Here is a 19,682-nt window from a genome sequence, read left to right as displayed (position 1 = left end):
TTTCTTTCGGGTATATTCCTAGGAGCAGGATAGCTAGCTGGGTCATGTGGCAGATTTATCTGCAATTCTCCAAGCACTGATTTCCACAGTGGTTATACTAGCCTACACTCCCACCAGCAATGAAGGAGGGTGCTTTTCTCCCCACATCCATGCCAGCAGGTGTTGTTAGCTGAGTTCTGAATGTAGGCCAGTCTCACTGGAGTTTTAGGTGGTACCTCAATGTGGTTTTCATTTGTATTTCTCTGATGGCTAGAGAGCCTGAGCATCTTTTCAAATGTCTGTTAGCCATTTGAATCTGTTCTTTTGAAAAATGTCTGTTCATTTCCCTTGCCCATTTTGTTACAGGGTTGTTTTGCTGTCCCTGGGTTTCTGAAGGTCTTGTTAAATCCTGGATATTAGCCCCTTATCACTTGTGTAGTGTTGCATGCCTCTTCTGATGAAGCGAATGGAGAGGCACAGGTGGCAAGGAACAGAGTTCAGCTTCCAGCCACCTGCCAATAAGAAACTGAGGTTTTTGATCCTTCCATCCTGAAGGAACTAACTCTGCCAGCAAACACGTGAGTGCATTCTTCCCTGATCTGAGCCTTCAGATGAGACCACAGCACAGGCAGATACCTTAACTGCAACCTTATGACAGACCCAGAAGCCAAGATCCCAGCTAAGCTATAGCCAGATTTTTTTTTTCAGTCACAGAAATTGTGAGATAATGTGTATTGTTTCAGGCTGCCAAATTTATTATGAAGCAATAGATAACTAATTCATTTGTTAATTTTTTTAAAGTACTTCAAGGGCACTAAAGCATTTCAGAGGGTCTTCTGGCTTGTGGCAGCCACTGTAGTTACACCTTTGCCTGGACCGTGCTTCTCTTGGCACATTTGGCTTTTTGAGGAGAATGGGAACGGGTAGACTGACAGACCCGCTCTTCCCCAGTTCATGTGCGTGGTCTCTCTTTCCTATCCTACGGCTTCTGCACCTTCCCTAGTATCTGAAATAAACAACAGGATTTCAAAGCAAAGTTTCTAGCTTCATACTTTAATGACAGAATAGCTTGAAGTGAGGGTGGTTTATAAGATAACCACCCATCTTCACTAAGTATTGTTAATTTTACTGCTTTTTCTTACACTTTCCCTTTGAGGTTTATCAACTAGTATGAAAAGACCTCAATATTTTAGTGAGTATTGCTGCCTCATGCCTATTCGTCCCAGGTCATGCTGTAAGATTAACTCATTAGTCAAGAATCAAGATCTTAGTTCTGCTGTTCTTTAGTGAGTTTTTAAAGCATGTGAATTTGGAATATTCATGGGAAATATCACTTACTATAAATTTACCACTTCTGATGGAATAACATTAATGTGAAAGGAGCTTTGACAAAACTTTGTTACATGTCCATACGTGAGCAGATGGCACAAGGAAGATAAAGTGGCCCACAAAAAGGGAAAGCAGTCCACAGGAAAGCACGGCAGAGCACTAATGACGTCCAGCCGGGCATCAGAGGCTTGGTCTGGGCATGCTGGGGAGAGAGGTAGCGACACTTGTGGAAACGAACAGATAAGCTGAGAAGACAAGTTAATTATTACATTAAATTTATTTGCTCTATTGAGCTGTCTTTTTTATACCAGCCCATCCTGATCTTTCCTTGCTCTGAACCACCTTAACACAGAGAATTTTTCCATAACGATTTTGTTCTTCTAATATATAATGCAAGCTCATTGCAGAAAAATGATTTAAAAAATAAAAGCAACTATAGAAAAACAGATTAAGAATCAGCTATGGCTCCCAAGTCCAGTATTCACAATTTGAGTGAAGTGGCTCGCTTTCTGGGTCTGTTTCTTCAGCTATAAAAGATAAAGCTCATCTTAAAGGATTGTTGTGGCAATAACATTAGAAAGGAGAGGGAAACAGACCTTCAAAGATGTGCTCCAATCATTGTGAAAATTCTCTAGAATAGGACTATAAACCACAAACAATAAAAAAGCAATGGTGATGCCAGGACTGGACTCAGTAGGTGTGAACGCCACCACCCTACTTGGCCCTCCCACCCCCCTACTTCCAGTTCCATGCCAGAAGGGACCCTGGCAGTGGCACCCTACTGATGGTCATAGTCCAAGGGAAGCAGAAGCAGCACAGGCTGCATTTGCTTCTTTTCCATGACTCACAGCTTTGGAGAAGTTTCTGTGTTCCTGGCTAAACACATCAGGAACTAGATCTAACCTTGTAAGTGAATAGCAGGAACATGCTTAGGTTGACTTGCTCTGTCTGGGGAAGCTCTTCCACCAGAACTGCAATGCACAGAACTGTTGCAAATGCCACATGCAAAATGCTTGCTCTAGTGCCTACCATATGCTAAGCACTCAAAATCAAATCACCACTAACCAAACCCCAAAAGGGAACTATGAATAACATTCTGCTGCATGCATCTTCCTACCTGCCACCCACCCCCATAAGACATGTACAGTATACCAAAGTCCTACTATTTTAAAATTGTTTTGCCTACTTTTCTTCTCACATAAATATACTTAAAAATAGCTTTCATAAACTAAACTAGTCCTTTGTGTAATATTAAAATTTAATTATTCCCCTATAGTTCATTGGGTCCTTAGATTATTATACAGGATAATACATTTCTATCATAAACAGAACTATAGTGATTATCCATATACATAAAGCTATTTGAGATGACTTCCTGGAAGTGGAATTACTAAGTTTTGATAATATCCAAACTGCCCTCTTTCAGGCTGGCTATATGATAAAGGTCTCCCATCAGTAGTTGCATGTTATTAACATATTGCCATGAAATCTTACATTTTTGGTCATAGTCTTCATTTATTCTTTACTCTTTCCTGTAAATCATCACACATTCTTGAGATGAGGAACGCTTTTTTTTTAAGTATCATCCAGAACAATGCCAGAACATCATCAGACACAAAGATTTAAAATGAATTCTTATTCTAATACAGTATTTCCACCTTGGAATTCAAAGCAGAGGTTTCAGGAAAAAAGTGACACCCCTGTTATTAAGGATTTGAACAAAGAAAAAGAAACCAACTACCATTTACTTTCCAACCGGTAAAATAAATATGCGGCAGGAAAAATAGAAATTGTTTTCAGAGTTTTCATGTTCATACGTTACCACACTTGTACTTCCAAGTTGAAAGAAGGAACTGTCAAAGACAGTGTAGACTGGAATTGAATGCCCCTTCACATGAATAATTACTACTAAGAGAATAATAAAACACACTTCTGATTAAATCTCATTGTTTCAATTAAATTTCTAGCCTTAGGGTTAATTTTGTTTAGAAAATTATTTTCTGTGAGAGACTGATAAAACAGAAAGAAACCACAGTGTTTGCCTCCCATTCATATGCCAATTATCAACCGGAGTCCAGTAATGCAAGATGAATTAAGTCTTTAACATCTGAAGAAGCTGAACCAAGCTTTAAGGTAGCACAGTCATCCCCTGACATCCATGGAAGGATACACTGGCTGCAGGCGTTCCCAGTATACCAAAATTCACAGATGCTCAAGTCCCTTGTATAAATGGCACTTAGAATTACAAACTGAAGCTATTTGTGCTTAAAAGTACATCTACAACAGAAGTTACATGCTTAGTAATCTAATTTATAACACAAAATAGGCAACAAAGCTAAACACACTTCAACAATTCTGTTAATTCAGCTATCTATTCTAAACTGGATAGTTTCTAAGAATTATTACAAACTTAGGTGAGCTCACAGTGTGAGACATCAAGATTAAAGTATTGTAATTTAAGCAGATAAACATTGAATTATGGAAAGGACATGGAAAAACTACTTTTCCACAACTGTTTAAACACAATGTTTTATGTTTATATTGACAATTTTCCAAAATAACTGAAAAAATAATAAAAGAATCCAGACTTTAAAATATGCTTACAAGACAATACAAATCATTTCTATATGAGCTCAAGCATAATTATACAATCTAGGCTTGATTTCTAAAAAGATAATTGAGGCTCCTTTTCTTTTTAGCTGTAAACAACTTGCAGTATGACATGCAATGCAATATCATATTTTGGGAAATTTGAAACATTCATAATCCACAGGAAAAATACTCAACACTCCTACACCATTTTTTTAAAGCTCACAATGGTGCAGTCTTTCAGCTACAAAAGCTAGAAGCCAGATATAAAACCAGTACTTTTCCACTAGAGTCACTTGCGGGCGGGGAAGGGGGACGTTCAGCCCTGCAAACGTTAGGGTCTAAAATAAGATCGTTGCAAGGAGTTACTACAACACTTGCAGTGCCAGCACTGTCATGGCAACAATGAACTAGCTAGGAGAATGCTCTTTTAACATTCAGAGCTAATCTTGAGTCTCTTACTCATGGAAATATACCAAATTTTCTTTTGGATAGTGTAATAAAGAAGCCATCCTGCTTGGAATCTCCTCAACAGAAAGCTTCTACATACCCTATTTCCAGGGTCACTGTCCACAGACTCCTAGCCATTAGTTAAAGCTGAACACGACAACATAATGAAAATTACACGGCACAGGAAACACACAGATTCAGTAGGGATTAAGCTGCGATGTCAGATGGGTCAGCATTCAAATAAGAATTTAAGATGCAATTTAATAACATCATCTGAGAACATGGTTCCTCCCAGAAACACCAGAGGTTTGTGTTTCATCTTGAAAGAAAAATAATTTGAAAGAAAAGCAGTGTGTCTGTGGGAGTTTATCTGCAGTAGGAATCCTTTCAATAAGTTTATATTCCAAAAATGTGATATATTGGGAACATCCTGGGCTCTTGAGTCTCCAGGCTTGGGTTTGAAACTTGCGTCTTCATTGACTACAATACCTTCACAAGTTATTTGCCCTATATGATCTTTCATAATGCATAAAATTGGGAATTATAGCACCTACCGTTATAATCTTTTTTTTTTAAAGATTTATTTATTTTTATTACGAAGTCAGATATACAGAGAGGAGGAGAGACAGAGAGGAAGATCCTCCATCAGATGATTCACTCCCCAAGTGAGCGCAACAGCTGGTGCTGCGCCGATCCGATGCCGGGAACCCGGGAACCTCTTCCGGGTCTCCCACTTGTGTGGTACAGGGTCCCAATGCATTGGGCCGTCCTCGACTGCTTTCCCAGGCCACAAGCAGGGAGCTGGATGGGAAGTGGAGCTGCCGGGATGAGAACCGGCGCCCATATGGGATCCGGGGCATTCAAGGCGAGGACTTTAGCGGCTAGGCCACGCCACTGGGCCCAGTTATAATCTTTTAAGGCTGAATAACAAAAGGGCTAAGAATTAGGCTTAATGAGACTACTCTTTTTATAGCCAAAAACATACAGACTAAGATGGTTTTAAATGATTTGGTTTCAATCCCATGGCACATTTTACAGCAGAAAGGGGAATCTGCTGCTACCCATCTCGACACAGACCCTCCCCACAAGCACACCCATCCACCCTAGTACATAAGAGATAATGAGATGCACGTGGGAGCTTAGGAGAGGCCCCAAAGACACTGGTCACATGTTATCAAACAAATCTCAAACATCAAATCCAATCCCAAATCCTGCCATCTCTTCCAAAGCATCTTTTCAGCAACGTAAACTTTCATTACTTACACTAATCTAAATTATACCAAGTTCCGTGGTTAGATGAGAGTGAGAGGATATTTGGGGGGACTTCATGCTTACTACATCAGGCTCCCTTCAGGGAAGCAGAGAGGAAACACAAATCAGGCAGCTCCAATGTCCTCAGCAGACCTGCAAGGCAAGCAGTCACAGTACACAACAACCTGCTCGGAGTACTAGACATGAATCAACCAGCTGCACAGGATTCAGCTGTTTACTGACAACACTGATATACAAGCCATCACTTGCTTTCCTTCATTGTGTGGCCCTGAGACATACTGAAAAGGTTTTGTTTTGTTTTTCATGTGCCAGGCAGAGGAACCTGGTGAGAAGAGGCAAGGGAAGGAGAGGGGAAGGATGGAGGGAGAAGGTGTGGGAGCGTGAGACAGCACGAGCACTCCCCCACTGTCTGGTCCATTCCCCAAGGGTCTGTAGTGGTGGTGATTTTGGTGTGTGTGTTGTTGCGGGGGTGTGCACAAAGTTGAGAGAGGGGACTCAATCCATGTCTCCCACACAGGTAGCAGGAACTCAGCTGCTTTAGCCAACACTGTATCCTCCCAACCTCTGCGTTAGTCTGAGGTGGGTGAGGATGCAGACATCCTAATCACCCTTGAAGGTATATTAGAAAGTCCAATGTTTATAAGTTGTGGTAACAGACTACTATTACATAAGGAGAATCCAATCCCCAGAGAGCGAAAATATTTATGAAATCATTCACTATAGTTCCCAAGGGTGCTTCTTCTCCTAAGACAAGGGAACCTGAAAGCAGATGAGAACATTCGCAGTTGCCTGGAGACTTGGGAGACTACTGACATACTGGGTCAGGGGGTTCAACTTCTCATCTCCTCCTGAAGAGAGAGGAGACAGAACACAATACCCACAGTTGCCATTCTCTGAGAGCTTACTGGTTTCCACTAAGAACTGCACATGTTACCGCCTAACTCTGTGAGGGAACCAAAGCTTAAGCTGGTTATATAACATATCCAAAGTCACAGTCTTTGGCAAAGCAAGACATAAACCTGGGGCTTGACTAATTCCTCAGTCTGAGGTCTTGACCATCATCCTCTAAAGCTGTCCAGGTACTGAAGCAACAGCCTTTAGCCCTGGATCTCGCAAAGTGCACTTCACCATCTGGACGACATGCAGCTGTCTGCCTACTGCCTCTTCCTGCTGGTGCCATGCTGGCATATGAAAATGATGCTGCCCTTCGATGACAGACTGACTGCCACAGATCTGCCATGAGGTCTGCTGTAAACTTTAGACAGTGTCAATGTCTTGGCAAGTCCATTATTTACCTTGGGGCAGTGAGTGGCTAAAAACATTCCAAGACACAGCTAGACATCACATTAGCATTATTAGCTAATGTGTGGCAATGAAATTTAGTGTTACAGAAGGCAATTAAAGGTACTAATACATGCAGATACAAACATGTGGGATGTACAAAAGCAGAATTAATGATGGTCAAGGTTGATCATTCCTAGTAATACCAGTTTGGAATTCAACTCATTAAGCTGTAAGATTTAAGTTAATCATCATCACTAACATTTATTGAATGCTTATTATGTGCCAGGTCTTTTTCTACATGTGTCTCTCTTTCTTCTCTTCCTCCCTTCCTTCCCCCCTCCCTTTATCTTCTCTTTCTAGATTTATTTTTCTGAAAGGCAGAGAGAGAAGGAGAAACAGAAAGATCTTCTATCTGCTAGGTCATTTACTATATAGCCATAATGGCCAGGGCTAGGCCAGGCTGAAGCCAGGCGTTTCAGCCAGCTCTCCCACATGGGTGGCAGGGACCCAAGCATCTGACACATCCTCTGCTGCCTTTCCAGGCTCTTAGCAGAGAGCCACATCAGAAATGCAGCAGCTGAGATACAAACCAGCACCCATATGGATGCTGGCATTGCTGGTGGCTTATTCCTTTGTGCTACAACATGGGTCCTAACAGTGTAATATTATTATATATATTACATATTATAATATATATTATTACATATAATATATATAGTATTGAAGATTACAAAATTATTTACCAATATCACCTCTTAATTTTTGAGATAATAAATACATAGGTGAGAAAACTATGATTATAGAGGTTACTTATTTATTATTTGTTCATGAGCACATGGCTGATAAACCACCCTGAAGTATAGCTCTAAAATTCAAAATAAGACTGAACAGACTATTAGGAAAAATAAAACTCAAGAAAAAGACATGCTGCTTTCCCCTTTGAAGTAGAATCTTTTGGGTAGACATTTAACTTAGCAGTTAAAGTATGGCTTAGGACACCTATATCTCATAGTAGAGTGCTCAAGTTCAAGTCCTGCCTCTCCTTCTGATCTACCTGCCTGCTAAAATGTACAGTTCTGGGAAGCACCATGTGGGAGACTCAGGCTGAGCTGCAGGCTTCTGTCTCTGGCCCGCCCTAACTGTAGAAGGTAAATGGAGAGCAAACCAGCAGATGGAAGATCTCTACCTCTCTTACCTTTCAAATAAACAGTTAAAAAGAAAAAAAGTAAAATCCTTACTAAAAAAAATGAAACTTACAGCCTTTAATTTCCCATGTCAAAAAAATAGATAAGCATAGTGTTGGACATATGGTAAGGTACATAATAGATATCACCTGAATGAAATGAAATCAATAACTCAATAGGTTCAATAGCAAGCATTTCATTTTTCTTAATACCCAGAGCGTTCTTCATAACAAGTGAATAAACATAGGTAACTTTTCATGATTTATCAATGTATATAACTTGTTAGATGAAAAAGTAGATAAATCTTGATTTAAAAAGTAACCAGTGACTTCACACGATTTTATTTCTTAAAAAAAATCTATCATTTAGTTTTCTTTTTGTTTTTGTTTGTTTGTTTTGTTTATTAAAGGCTCTTCTTCAGTGTGTCCCTCTAAGCCAACTGAACATACCACCCTGACGCTGTTTTGCAAAGCTTGGTCTTTATCACATGATCGGAAGAATTTCTTGCTGTGTTTAGGCTATGAATAGCATTTGAAAAATTACTCAGTTATAATTATAGATAGCTAACACCTGCCAACTTGCTAGAAAATGAAATCATGTAAAATTTAAAGACAAATGTGTAATCCTTGTCAAACAGACGTATCAAAACAGTAAATGCTCACTTTTAGTAGGGTAAACTAAGATTCTAATTAAACTGTACTGAATGCCGCACATAGAACTAATGAGCTATTCCAGCCACAGGGCTGATTTTTAAAAGGCACATATATTTGTTAGCTGGTCAATTTAAACACTTTTTCTGTTAAAACACTATGTGACTATTACTCACTAAATAATATGATTATTAAACAAACATATATATATGAAAGTTGACTTGCATAATGTAACTCACAAAACTCACATCATAAATTTTATCTCCCTTTAGCATAGCTTAAAAGTTTAAGAAGTTGCTTTAAGACCATTTGATAAAATAGAATAATTATAATTCTAGAAACACTATTCAGTTTTTAAACTGACATTCAGTTACCAGGAGAAGGTACTGGCCTAGTAGTTACGTGGCCAATTAGAATGCCCATGGCCCCCATGTCAGAATGTCAGTTTCACCAGCCAACTCCCAACTCCCGTTCCTGCTGCAGCAGACCCAGAGGCAATGGCCACAGCTTCTCTGTGCTGCCCAGCACCACGTGGGAGACGCTCTGCACTGAACTCCAGGGCCCTGCTCTGATACTACTGACTAGAGGATGAGACATCTCTCTCTCTCACTTTTTCTGCCTCTCAAACACATAAATTTTTTAAAATATGATTTAAATATACTAAAAGTTGGAAAATTTTCAAGATAATTACATATTTCACTGCAATATCATGTTTTTTATAAAGTTATATAAAACAGAGCACAGGATAAAATTTGTGTTGTCAAAGTACATGTTTCTTTGCTTACAAACTCAAACTTGTTTTTAATCAATTTACTTGAAAAATATGCCATAAATTGAGTTCAACAATAACATACATGCAGGAATTTAAAAATAAAATGTCAACTGGGATAGGTGTGGGGCAGGCAAAGGCACTGGGACATATCAGGTTAAGACGGGCTTGAAGGGCCGGCACATCCCATACTGGAAGGCCTGATTCAACTCCTGACCACTCTGCTCGTCCAGTCCAGCTTCCTGCTGAAGTACCTGGGAGACAGAAAGAGATGGCCTATCTACATGGGTCCTGCCACCTGCATGCAAGACCCAGATGGAAGTTTCTGGCTCCCAGATCCCACTTGGCCTAACCCCAACTGTTGAGGGAATTGTGGGAGTGAACTAGAAGATGAAAGATTTCATTCTCTCTCCTCTGTCACTCTGCCTTTCAAATAAACAAATCTTCATTAGCAGGAAGCCAGAATCAGGAGCGGCTGGTTGTGGTACATGACCATCCCAATAAGCATCTTAACTACCAAGTCAAATGCTCACCCTCAAAGCAAGCATCTGTCGAAAGTGTCTTTCCTCTCGATTCTATATCGTATCTGTGTCTTTATAAACGCTGATTTAAGTGGTACATTAACTAAAAAAAAAAAATTGTCATCACTGCCTTAAGTGGATGTGAGAGCAAAAAAGAAAAAAGCCAAAGATGAAATAATGTTTCCACACTGTGACTACTTAAACTGTCTAGCTGAGGTTTTCACACTTTGCATTTGTTTATTTCATCTACTTGAAGGGCAGTGAGAGGGAGAACGCGCGGGGCAGTGGGGAAGAGCAGGAGAGATGGAGAAAGGCACGGATAGGAAATCTCTCATCCCTTGGTTTACTTCCCAGATACCCTTGACAGCCAGGGCTGGGCAAAGCCAAAGACAGAAGCCCAGAATTCCATTCAGCTCCCCCCGATGGGTGGCAGGAAAGCCCAGACGTGGGCCTTTATCTGTTGCCTTCTCACATGCATTAGTAGGAAGCTGGATTAGCAGCAGAGCAGCAGAGATTCAAAACTTCAATCTGATATGCGAAGCAGCAGCTTAATTCATTATGCCACAAGAACTTAATTTACTATGCCATAATTTACTATGTCCAACTTGATTTTATGATTAACATGATAGCAAACAGAACCCTTTTTACATCAAATTTTAAGTGACTTAGAATCCTTTACTATATCTAAGATTCCACAAACACTTTCTGTCAGCTCCAAGTTTCAATCAATCTTTTAGTTGCTTGAATTATTTATTATCTCAAATAGTAAAAAGATATTTCACAAATTTCTAAGGCTTAGCAAAAGGGAAATAAATATATCACTAAAACAAACAGCAAAGCACATTTCTGCATCTTTCTGAATCTTTTATTCCAAAAATAATTTATATAGACAATACTCAAGAGCATATCTAAAAACGAAAAAAAAAGGTCTAACTAAACAAATCTGTTGTTTCAGAGGATCTCACATGATGTCATAAACCAATCATGACCTTAAGCTGAATATGTGTTTAACAGCTTGTTCATCTGTATACAAATAGTGCATGCCACTATAAGCAAAATTGTGTGTTTGAGAACTATTTTTTAAAATTAAACATCTTTTCTCTTTCATGTTAGTGGTCATTTGGGGCACAGTAACAGAAATAAACTACATGAAATCTGAGAACTTAAAAAAAGAATATCCTTGTTTAATGTTTCTGAAGAGTTCCAACAAAAGGCCAGGATATATTTATACATTATAGAGAGGACACTGAGGGTAGGCAGTGTAGATATGATTCATCCTGTGTGCCAGAAGGCTTTTTTTTTTTTTTTAAGACTGGCTCTTTGTCTTCAAACTGTTCAGGAAGAATAGAAAGATGTGCCTTCAATTTATTTACACTGTCTATCCAAAGAACAACCACCCCTAAAAACAAAACAAAACAACAAAACAAAACAAAACAAAACAAAACAAAACAAAACCCTGAGAATAGCTGGTGCTGTGCTGTCCTCTAGCTCTAAAGCAAGGAAAGAAAGCGACCAGAGTAAGGAGAGAAGCCCCGGGTGGAGAACGCAGACACAGGCTGAGGGAAGAAGACCAAGTTTTCAGGGCATCTATAAACTAACAAAGACTAGAAAACAGTGGGGATACTAGAAAAAGGACTCTCCTTTTTGCTGTGCAACGAAGAGTTGGCAGTGAAAGTTTGAGATGCTCAATCTTCAGCTCTCAGCTTTGACTAGATGGCAGAAAAAGAAATCAAAGCAAAAACAGTAATTTTTAGAGCAAATCTGCTTCTAAAATGTATCTATTCTGTCACAGCATACACTGGATAGCTCCATTATAAATGAATCCAGTGTTTCTAATAAAATCCAAATGATAAATAGATTTAATGATACTTTGGATACATGTGTAGCTTTTGCAAGGACACATCTAACTGGACCTTCTGTTCCCATCGTTTCTCACCAGCAGAATTCTCTATTCAAAAGATTAAGGGTTGGGGGATAGGGTCTGTTAGCCCTTTGGGCTGAAAACTCGTCAATCCAAACTAAAAATAGAAGTGTCCAATTTCTTTACCAATGGCTGGCTTTACAATGGGCATCTGGGGCCCTGCGCAGCAGCCTAGCAGCTAAAAGTCCTCACCTTACACAAGCCAGGATCCCATATAGACACTGGTTTTAATCCTGGCAGCCCGCTTCCCATCCAGCTCCCTGCTTGTAGCCTGGGAAAGCAGTCAAGGACAGCCCAAAGCCTTGGGACCCTGGGGCACCTGCATGGGAGACCCAGAAGAAGCTCCTGGCTCCTGACTTTGGATTGGCTCAGCTCCGGTCATTGTGGCCACCTGGGGAGAGAATCAATGGATGGAAGATCTCTGTCCTCCTCTCTGTATATCTGACTTCGCAATAAAAAAAAAATTAATTAAAAGGGGGGGCATCTGACCCAATCCCACGCAATAGAAATTCAGAGCAAGTCTGTAAGACTTTCTGGGAACAACTTTTCTTCCCCGTTAGACACAAGGGAAGAAGTTATTTTCTTCTTAGCTGCAGATGGTCATGACTGCATGTGGGCCTGGAACTGCTGTAGCAGCCTTGCAATGAGGAGACATCAATTTCTAGGCTGAGCTAAGGAGAACATCAACAGATGGAAAGCAAAAAGGTAATGCGGCCGAGCCACTGAAACCATTAATCAAGTGAACTGCCAACTTCTAGAGTCTTTTTGTGAAGCAGACTTACTGTTAGAACTACAAATTTGAATTACCCAATTGGATACCAATAAGATACTTCAACTCTACCTACAACTCTAACAGAGGCTGCAAAAGTACATCAAACTCAGCAACTCAGTTCATGGGAGGAAACAATTACTTCACTAAATGAGTCTCCTATTGCCATCTCCGTCCTCTGACCACCCCCAATAGAAAATGATAAACTCCAACGTGCATCAGGCCCATCACTGACATCATGCTGGTGGAAGAAAGAAGTTATTGATTTGCAGAGCGCACAGAAAGGAGTACTTGGAGCTGTCACTTAACTGCTCACTCCTTGAAGTGTTAAAGGTAGTGAAGGTTACAAATGGAACTTGGGGTTCAGAGGTCCATGTTCACTTCATGAGTGGGGGGTCTGGCTGGCCCACAATCCTAGTGGTTCTCCTTTGGTTGGGCACTGACTGGACAGCCATTGTGCTCTTTGGGGAGTTCCAATGATGGCAAAGTGGGCTGCAGTCGTCTGAGGATGATGTGCAGGTAGCAGTTACTTGTTGATTAGTGCCTGGGTTACTGAGGGCGACAGTGTGGAACAAGCCAAGGCTTACTATCAAGATGTTATCTACAGAGGAGAGAAGTGACCTATGAGCCTTGTGATCTGAAAGCCATGGGATCTGAGAGCCATTGTAGAAGTTGGTTTCAGAAAGAGATTGGTTTGCAATCATCAAAGCAGGGCAAGGATACTTTGAGCTAAGGGAGTAAGACTGAAAACAGGTGACTAGGGCCTGGTGGTCTCTAGTATTTACACTCCTATAAGGCATCAGTTTGATTACTTAGTTCGAATTTTCTATTTTAAACCAAATTACTCTCAGTGTTATCTGCCTGCAAATTTATGAGAAAACTCAACAGTTGTCCTTCATACTACAGTAAAAATGATTAAATGATCACTCTTCTAAGGTACCTGGCTATTCAGGGTACTCTTTATAATTCTGCAGTATTTAAATGCACTCATATTTTCCTCATAAGTACATGCATCACCAAGACTATAAAGTTCTCCACCAGTGAATTATATTAGTAAAGTGGGCCTGTGATAATATTTATTTTCCTTTAAGCTATCAAGAGTGTAGGGAAGGTGTTATACATAATATATATATATATATATATTTTTTTTTTTTTTTTTTCTAAATCCAGCATAAAGTCTCCTATGAGAAGAGAGGGCCTTCTTCAAAAACTGCGAACAAATATTGATCTTCTAGTCCTGAGCATAGTATCTACCACAGAATAGTTTCCAAAAATATGCGGAATAGATTTAAATGTTGATGTCAGTTCAATAAAATAAGAACAGGCATATAAACAGATGACAACATCTCCTAACACGCCAATTCTTCACAGGATTAGCCATTTCCCAGTTCCATCCATCCCGCCACCTCTACCATCTCTCCTCTACACTGACACATGTAGCTCAGCTTTTGCTGCATTATTAATGAATAACAGAATGCATTATCAATTGTCACCTTTTCACTACTTTCCCATTTTGCTTAGGAGGCTGACTGCTGGAAGTGTGAGCAATGTGACCGTGCAGACAAGCAAAAGCCAGATGAGGCTGGGCATTATGTGATGGTCACAAGAAATATAGATTCTATTCCTGTATAAGGGGTTTAGACAGGGAAAGTATTATGGTCAGATTTTCACTTGAGATAAATGGCTCTGCAGCCCTGTGGAGGATGGGGGAAGCCTGGGGAAAGAAAAGATGATCCAGGCAACACTGGAACAGCTGGCAGCAAGCGGCAGAAGTCTATTGGGGAGGTGTTTCTACTCAGGTATCTCACAGGCACCTTAACCTCAACATATCTAAGACAACTCCTTTTGCCCCTCAATGGGTCACCTGTTACTCTGTTTTCAGGAAACAACTCTGGCTCAAGTCAGAAACGTTAGAACCATCCTTGATTTTTATTTTCCTTATCTTTTAAATCCATGTAAATGCTTTGTCCTGTGGTTTCTAATTCAGTGTTATCTCCCAAGCCTCTTCACTTTGCCCACATCCTAGACCACCACCATTTTTAGCAAAGCCAATAGGATGACCTCCTAACTGAAGCTGCAGCTCCACTCGTGACCCCAGAAATCCATTCTCCACCTGGCTTCCACAATGATCCTTCCAACACACCATTAATCATGTCATCATCTAACTAACTAAAAAAAAAAACAAAAGCAACAACAACAACAAAAAACAACACTAAAAAACTCCTCACTGTTTCTAGGATAAAGTCCACAAACTTGACCATGGTCTGTCAGCTCCTCCTGGAGTCTGACTCCTGACTAATAAGAGTCGAGAATAGCCAGCGTTACCAGGCCTTTCCCATGTGCTAGGCGCCACGCTGGGATTTTTTACACTCGCAGTAACATTGCTGGACAGGAACTATCCATCATCATCCTTATGTTGCAGAGGAGGAAACTTATTCCAGCAAAGATAACACAATTTCGTATCCCCGGCTGGAGATCTGACAATTCCTGGAGCCAGGCCTGCAAGAGCTTTCACACAGCCCTCACACTGCTTTATCCAACCACACTGTGTCACCTCAGTTCCTGCAATGCACCTGATCTCTCTTGCCACTAGAACCTCATCCATGCTGTTCCTCAGGTCTGGACAGGTCTCACTTTGTGTGCAGTATTTACTCATCACGTCTCAGCTTCGATGCAAAGACCCCATGGGAGACTTCTCTATCTAAAATTAAGTATTTTTGTTTACTTCTTTATAATCCATCTTTTCAGAAGAATGCCAGCACTGGAGCCACTGGTCCATTCACCAGGGGTGCAATAAGCACCTGTTGCATGAATGCATACATGAATGAATGATGTGGGGATGCAATCTCCCTAAAGTGGAAACTTCTATTCAGATGGATGAGAAAGAGAGCAAATAGAAATTCATTCATCTGCTGGATATTTATTTATTTGATTCTAGGTTGCAGTCAATACTCTTGAGAACTTAGAGTCCTCCTGGGGAGACAGGCACATAAACAAGTTATTTATATACATATATATATTTAAATAAATATTATATATATATATATATATATATATATAGAGAGAGAGAGAGAGAGAGAGAGAGAAATTGTGGCAGGATCAGAGTAAAATAGATGTAGACTTGAAAACAGTACAAATCTACTGGAAGCTATGTCAGTAAAGACTAGCATCTTTTTTGCAGGGTGACTAAGTCTGCCACTACAATATCACACAGTCCCCACTTTTCGCTTCTGACAGAGGACAGAATCATCCACTTCCTCTTACTGAATTCTCCCAACAGCTCTACGTTGTTATTCCCACTTTATAGACATGAAAATCCAATCTGAGAAAGGTCAAGAACCTTGCCCAAGATTATGCAGTATAGCAATAAGAATGTAGAATTCGATCTCAGGTCTGACTCAGGGACCCAGCTACTTGCAACCTTTGACACTGTACTGCCTGGAACTTATTTTTATTTTCAATGTAACTTAAAAATCTGGTTTCTGGTTTCCCACTCTAATATAAATTAGCAGCAAGACAGGTCAGGAAGAGATCACAGTGAAGGACACTGACAGCAAGGGAGAGAATAGAAACCCTAAAAAATTTGGACACAAAAACCCCAAAAATATGCAACCTGTAGGCCCATACATTTCTCCACAGCATTTGCTGTGCATAAAGGAGATCCCATTGTGGGGAAAAAAGAAAGGTTGTTACATCACCAGAGCCTGAGACAGAAAAACAACCTTGTATGCTTAAAAGGACAGATTTCAGGGATCTAGAAAATCAATTCCTTTTTGTAACTATAAGTAAACGAATTGTGTTAGTGAGATGAAACAGCCCTTATTTTGTGCATATGATGTTTTTTAATTGCTCTAAGTTAGCCTCAAGCCACTGAAAACAACAACAAAAAACCTGTCGATTTTAGCTTATACACATATCCAAGTTCATTGTAAAATCTAAACATCATACATGATTCTGAAATGTATGGATTAATTTATACACTGGCAAGCATATAGTGTCAGTGAACATTCTTAACACCAAAAGACACATACACACATTATTCGATAAAACAATCTGGTAAAACAGGACTACAAAATGGGAGAAAATGAAATGCTGTGATCTAATATACCCAGACTTTAAATAGGGATGTATATGGAGAAAAAAAAAAAAAAAGCTTAGGCAGACACAAAGAAAGCTGGTTAAATAATTTCTCATAAACATGTTAACAACCATTCACCCCTATCTGGGTCGAACTTCAGAAACTAAGGATGTTAGTTTCTTTATATCCACAGGCATTTGCTAATTTTTTATAATTCATTTTTTGGAAAAAAAGAAAAGGGAGGGTGACATTTAGAGAGAATACATCCTGGCATCTGGGGGGAGGGGTTAACAAGAGAAAACTGTTCTACTAATTATCTAGAATAAGCTGACTGGGAAACACTTAATAAGCGTTATCATGTTAAAGGCTTTTAAAAAATGAGAAACTTTCCACTCTGAACACTTCGTAACGATGTGAACAGCATACTGGCTACACTTGCCAGTCACATGTTTAAAAAGATACAAAAAAGCCCCAAATCTCTACTTGCAATTAGCTGTAGCTTTCAAGTATTTTTTGCAAGGAGCTCTGGCAAAGTTTCTGCTTCGCACACTCTAGAAACAAGAATTACTGAGCTGAAAACCAATATATATATTTTTTTACACTTGTCCAGTTTGTGCTCCAGACTCAGCGTTTTCACAGCAAACCACCACTTTGCTTTTGAGATTGCCAAGGGAATCCCGGAGTTCGCAAGCCACGAGAAAAGCAACTGCAACGCCCCGGGACTGCCAAGACACTGTCACAGCAGGCGCGTGCCGGACAAGACTTCTCAGGAGGCGCTCGCTTACCTGGACACACTGCAGGATGCACTCGCTTTTCTCCCTCACGTCTTTAAAGGGACACCTCTTGGAAAGCATCAGCAGATGGGCGAGCAACTTGTTCAAGCCGTCGGCGGCCATGGCGCTTGGGTGATGTCCGTCCAGCGGACGGTGAGGGGTCTCTGGGGCGAACCGGAGGCACTCGGTCTTCCTGAGGACCACCTGCCTGATGTGCTCCAGGGCGGTCTCCCGGGCGGCGGCATCCCGGCTGCACAGCCCATCCCACCTCACTTCATTCTCGCCTTCCTCCATGACGATCCAGACGTGGGGGTCTTTCAGTTACTTTTCAGCATGCCCCCTCCACCAGCACCCTTCCCCAAAAAAGGACACTTTGCAGTTCCTAAATGAGGCACGGGAGGCTCTAACAAAACAAAATAACAAACAAAAAAGCAAAAAACAACCCGAGTCGTCACGACAACACACGTCGGGCTGACATAGGGAACCGGAGGTGTCTGGTCTAAGTGTTAGCCTCCAACCGATCTGCCCCCCTCTAACTAACTAACTCTCTCTCCTCCGCCCGGCGGGGGCAGTGCGTCCTTCTCCGGGTCAAAAATTGAAAAACAAAAGTTTGGGAAGTGGCGGAGGGGGCCAGTGGCTGGCCTCGCTGCACTGGGGCAGTGCTCTGGGCCTGGCGGGCTCAGCGGATATCCTCACGTCGTCGAGCTGTCAAATCCGTGCTGCTGCCCAAAGAGGCCGCTCACCCTCCGACGCTCTCCAGCCATTTGCGATTTTTGTATGTGTGTGTGTGTGCGTGTGCCCCTGGCAGTCACTCGGCTCCCTCCCACCCCGCCCCTCTCCGGGCGCCACGCTCCGCCCTCGGCGCTCCGCCCAGCGCCTCAGCAAGCCCGCCCGACGGACGCCGGCTCCGCGACTCGCCCTCCCGGAGGAAGAGGAGGGCGACCGGCAGCCTCCCTCAGCCGCTTGTCCTCGCTGTGCGCCCAGGTCGGCCCGGGCTGCGGCCGCCGCTCCTCTGACCCCCGCCGGCTCCTCGCCCAGCCAGAGAGGCTTGACCCCGGCCAGTCCTGGGGCGCCGGGCTGGGTCGCGGAGCTGACGGGGCGGCGAGGGCCAGAGGCGCAGGGCCCGCCCCCCGTCGTCGCCCGGCCCCAGCTTCGGTGGGGCTCGGCCCAGGGGGCGGGAGCAGGGGAGTGGAGATGGGGGTCCTCACACGCCCCTCACGCCCCTGTCTCCGCCCGGCCCAGGCCAGGAGCCGCCCCTTGCCCCAGCGCCGTCTTCCCCGCCCCAGCCCGACGCGACCCGCCGGGGAAAAAGCCATTGCGGGCTGCAGAAAAAAAAAAAAAAAAAGGGCAAGCCCCGCCTTCGCCCGGCTGTCTCCGGGACCCCGAGTACCCCGCGGCGCGCGCGGCTGGCGACTGCTGCGGGCGCTACGCATGCGTGGCCGCGGAGCGCGCGTGCGCAGCCCAAGCCCCGGGCGCGCGCCGGCGAGGGGGCGTTGGCCGGTTCCCGAGTCCTGAAGAAGAGGAAGCCCAAGTAAGGAGTACAAATGGACTGAGACTTGGTCCCACACGAGTCCATCACAACCCAGGACGGAGGCTTGGAATGTTAAAAAGATTAGCCTAAAAAATAGCGCCGGCTTCTATTCTTAAAGGCAAACTGCAGGTTTTAGTCTGCCCGGTACGCGTTCGCATTGACTTCTGGGACTGTAGTTTTGGGTGCTGCCGGCGCGGCCAGTGTGCGACCGAAACTACAGTCCCCAGAGGCCCTTGCGGCGTACCTGTGGCTGCCTGGGAACCCAAAGCTAAGGGGAGGCCGCGGAGGCCTGAGGGCTTCGTCTGGTAAGCCCTGCTCGCTTCTCTGTTGCCTTTCTCTAGATCAGGTTCCTCTTTTCCTTGGCTCCCCCTGGGATTCTAGGAAACTAAGCCCATATGAGGTGGCCGCCTTTACCCGGGGCCTTTTCCCGGTGACCAGCGTGAGAAGGACTGGAAACAGGTACCCCGAGCCCAGGGAGACGTGGTCCGGCGAGGCTTGGGGGGGGGGGGCGGATTGCGATTTAGAGGGGCGCACTTAAGGCCATGCCAGAAAGGATGGTGTTGGAAACAGTGCTCCGCTCTGC

At 42.6% G+C, this 19,682-nt stretch overlaps 2 protein-coding genes across 5 annotated transcripts in view; one reads left to right on the top strand and one right to left on the bottom strand.

Annotated features, from left to right (window-relative positions):
- Positions 1-18,497, bottom strand: part of SESN1 (sestrin 1) — an 83,680-nt gene extending 65,183 nt beyond the window's left edge. The window contains exon 1 of the mRNA XM_004580333.3: positions 17,581-18,497. Coding sequence (XP_004580390.2) covers positions 17,581-17,862 — 282 coding nt within the window. The 5' untranslated portion in view covers positions 17,863-18,497. The remainder of the gene's footprint in view (positions 1-17,580) is intronic.
- A 502-nt stretch (positions 18,498-18,999) lies between these two features.
- Positions 19,000-19,682, top strand: part of CEP57L1 (centrosomal protein 57 like 1) — a 64,571-nt gene continuing 63,888 nt past the window's right edge. For all 4 annotated transcript variants that reach the window (XR_009244890.1, XM_058660034.1, XM_058660022.1 and 1 more), the window contains exon 1: positions 19,000-19,099. The gene's annotated coding sequence lies outside the window, so the exon portion shown is untranslated. The remainder of the gene's footprint in view (positions 19,100-19,682) is intronic.

Source organism: Ochotona princeps, chromosome 1 (assembly GCF_030435755.1).
Source record: "Ochotona princeps isolate mOchPri1 chromosome 1, mOchPri1.hap1, whole genome shotgun sequence".
NCBI classification, from domain to species: domain Eukaryota; kingdom Metazoa; phylum Chordata; class Mammalia; order Lagomorpha; family Ochotonidae; genus Ochotona; species Ochotona princeps.
The sequence above is the reverse complement of the archived record's forward strand: the minus strand, read 5'-3'. Positions and strand labels throughout refer to the sequence as shown.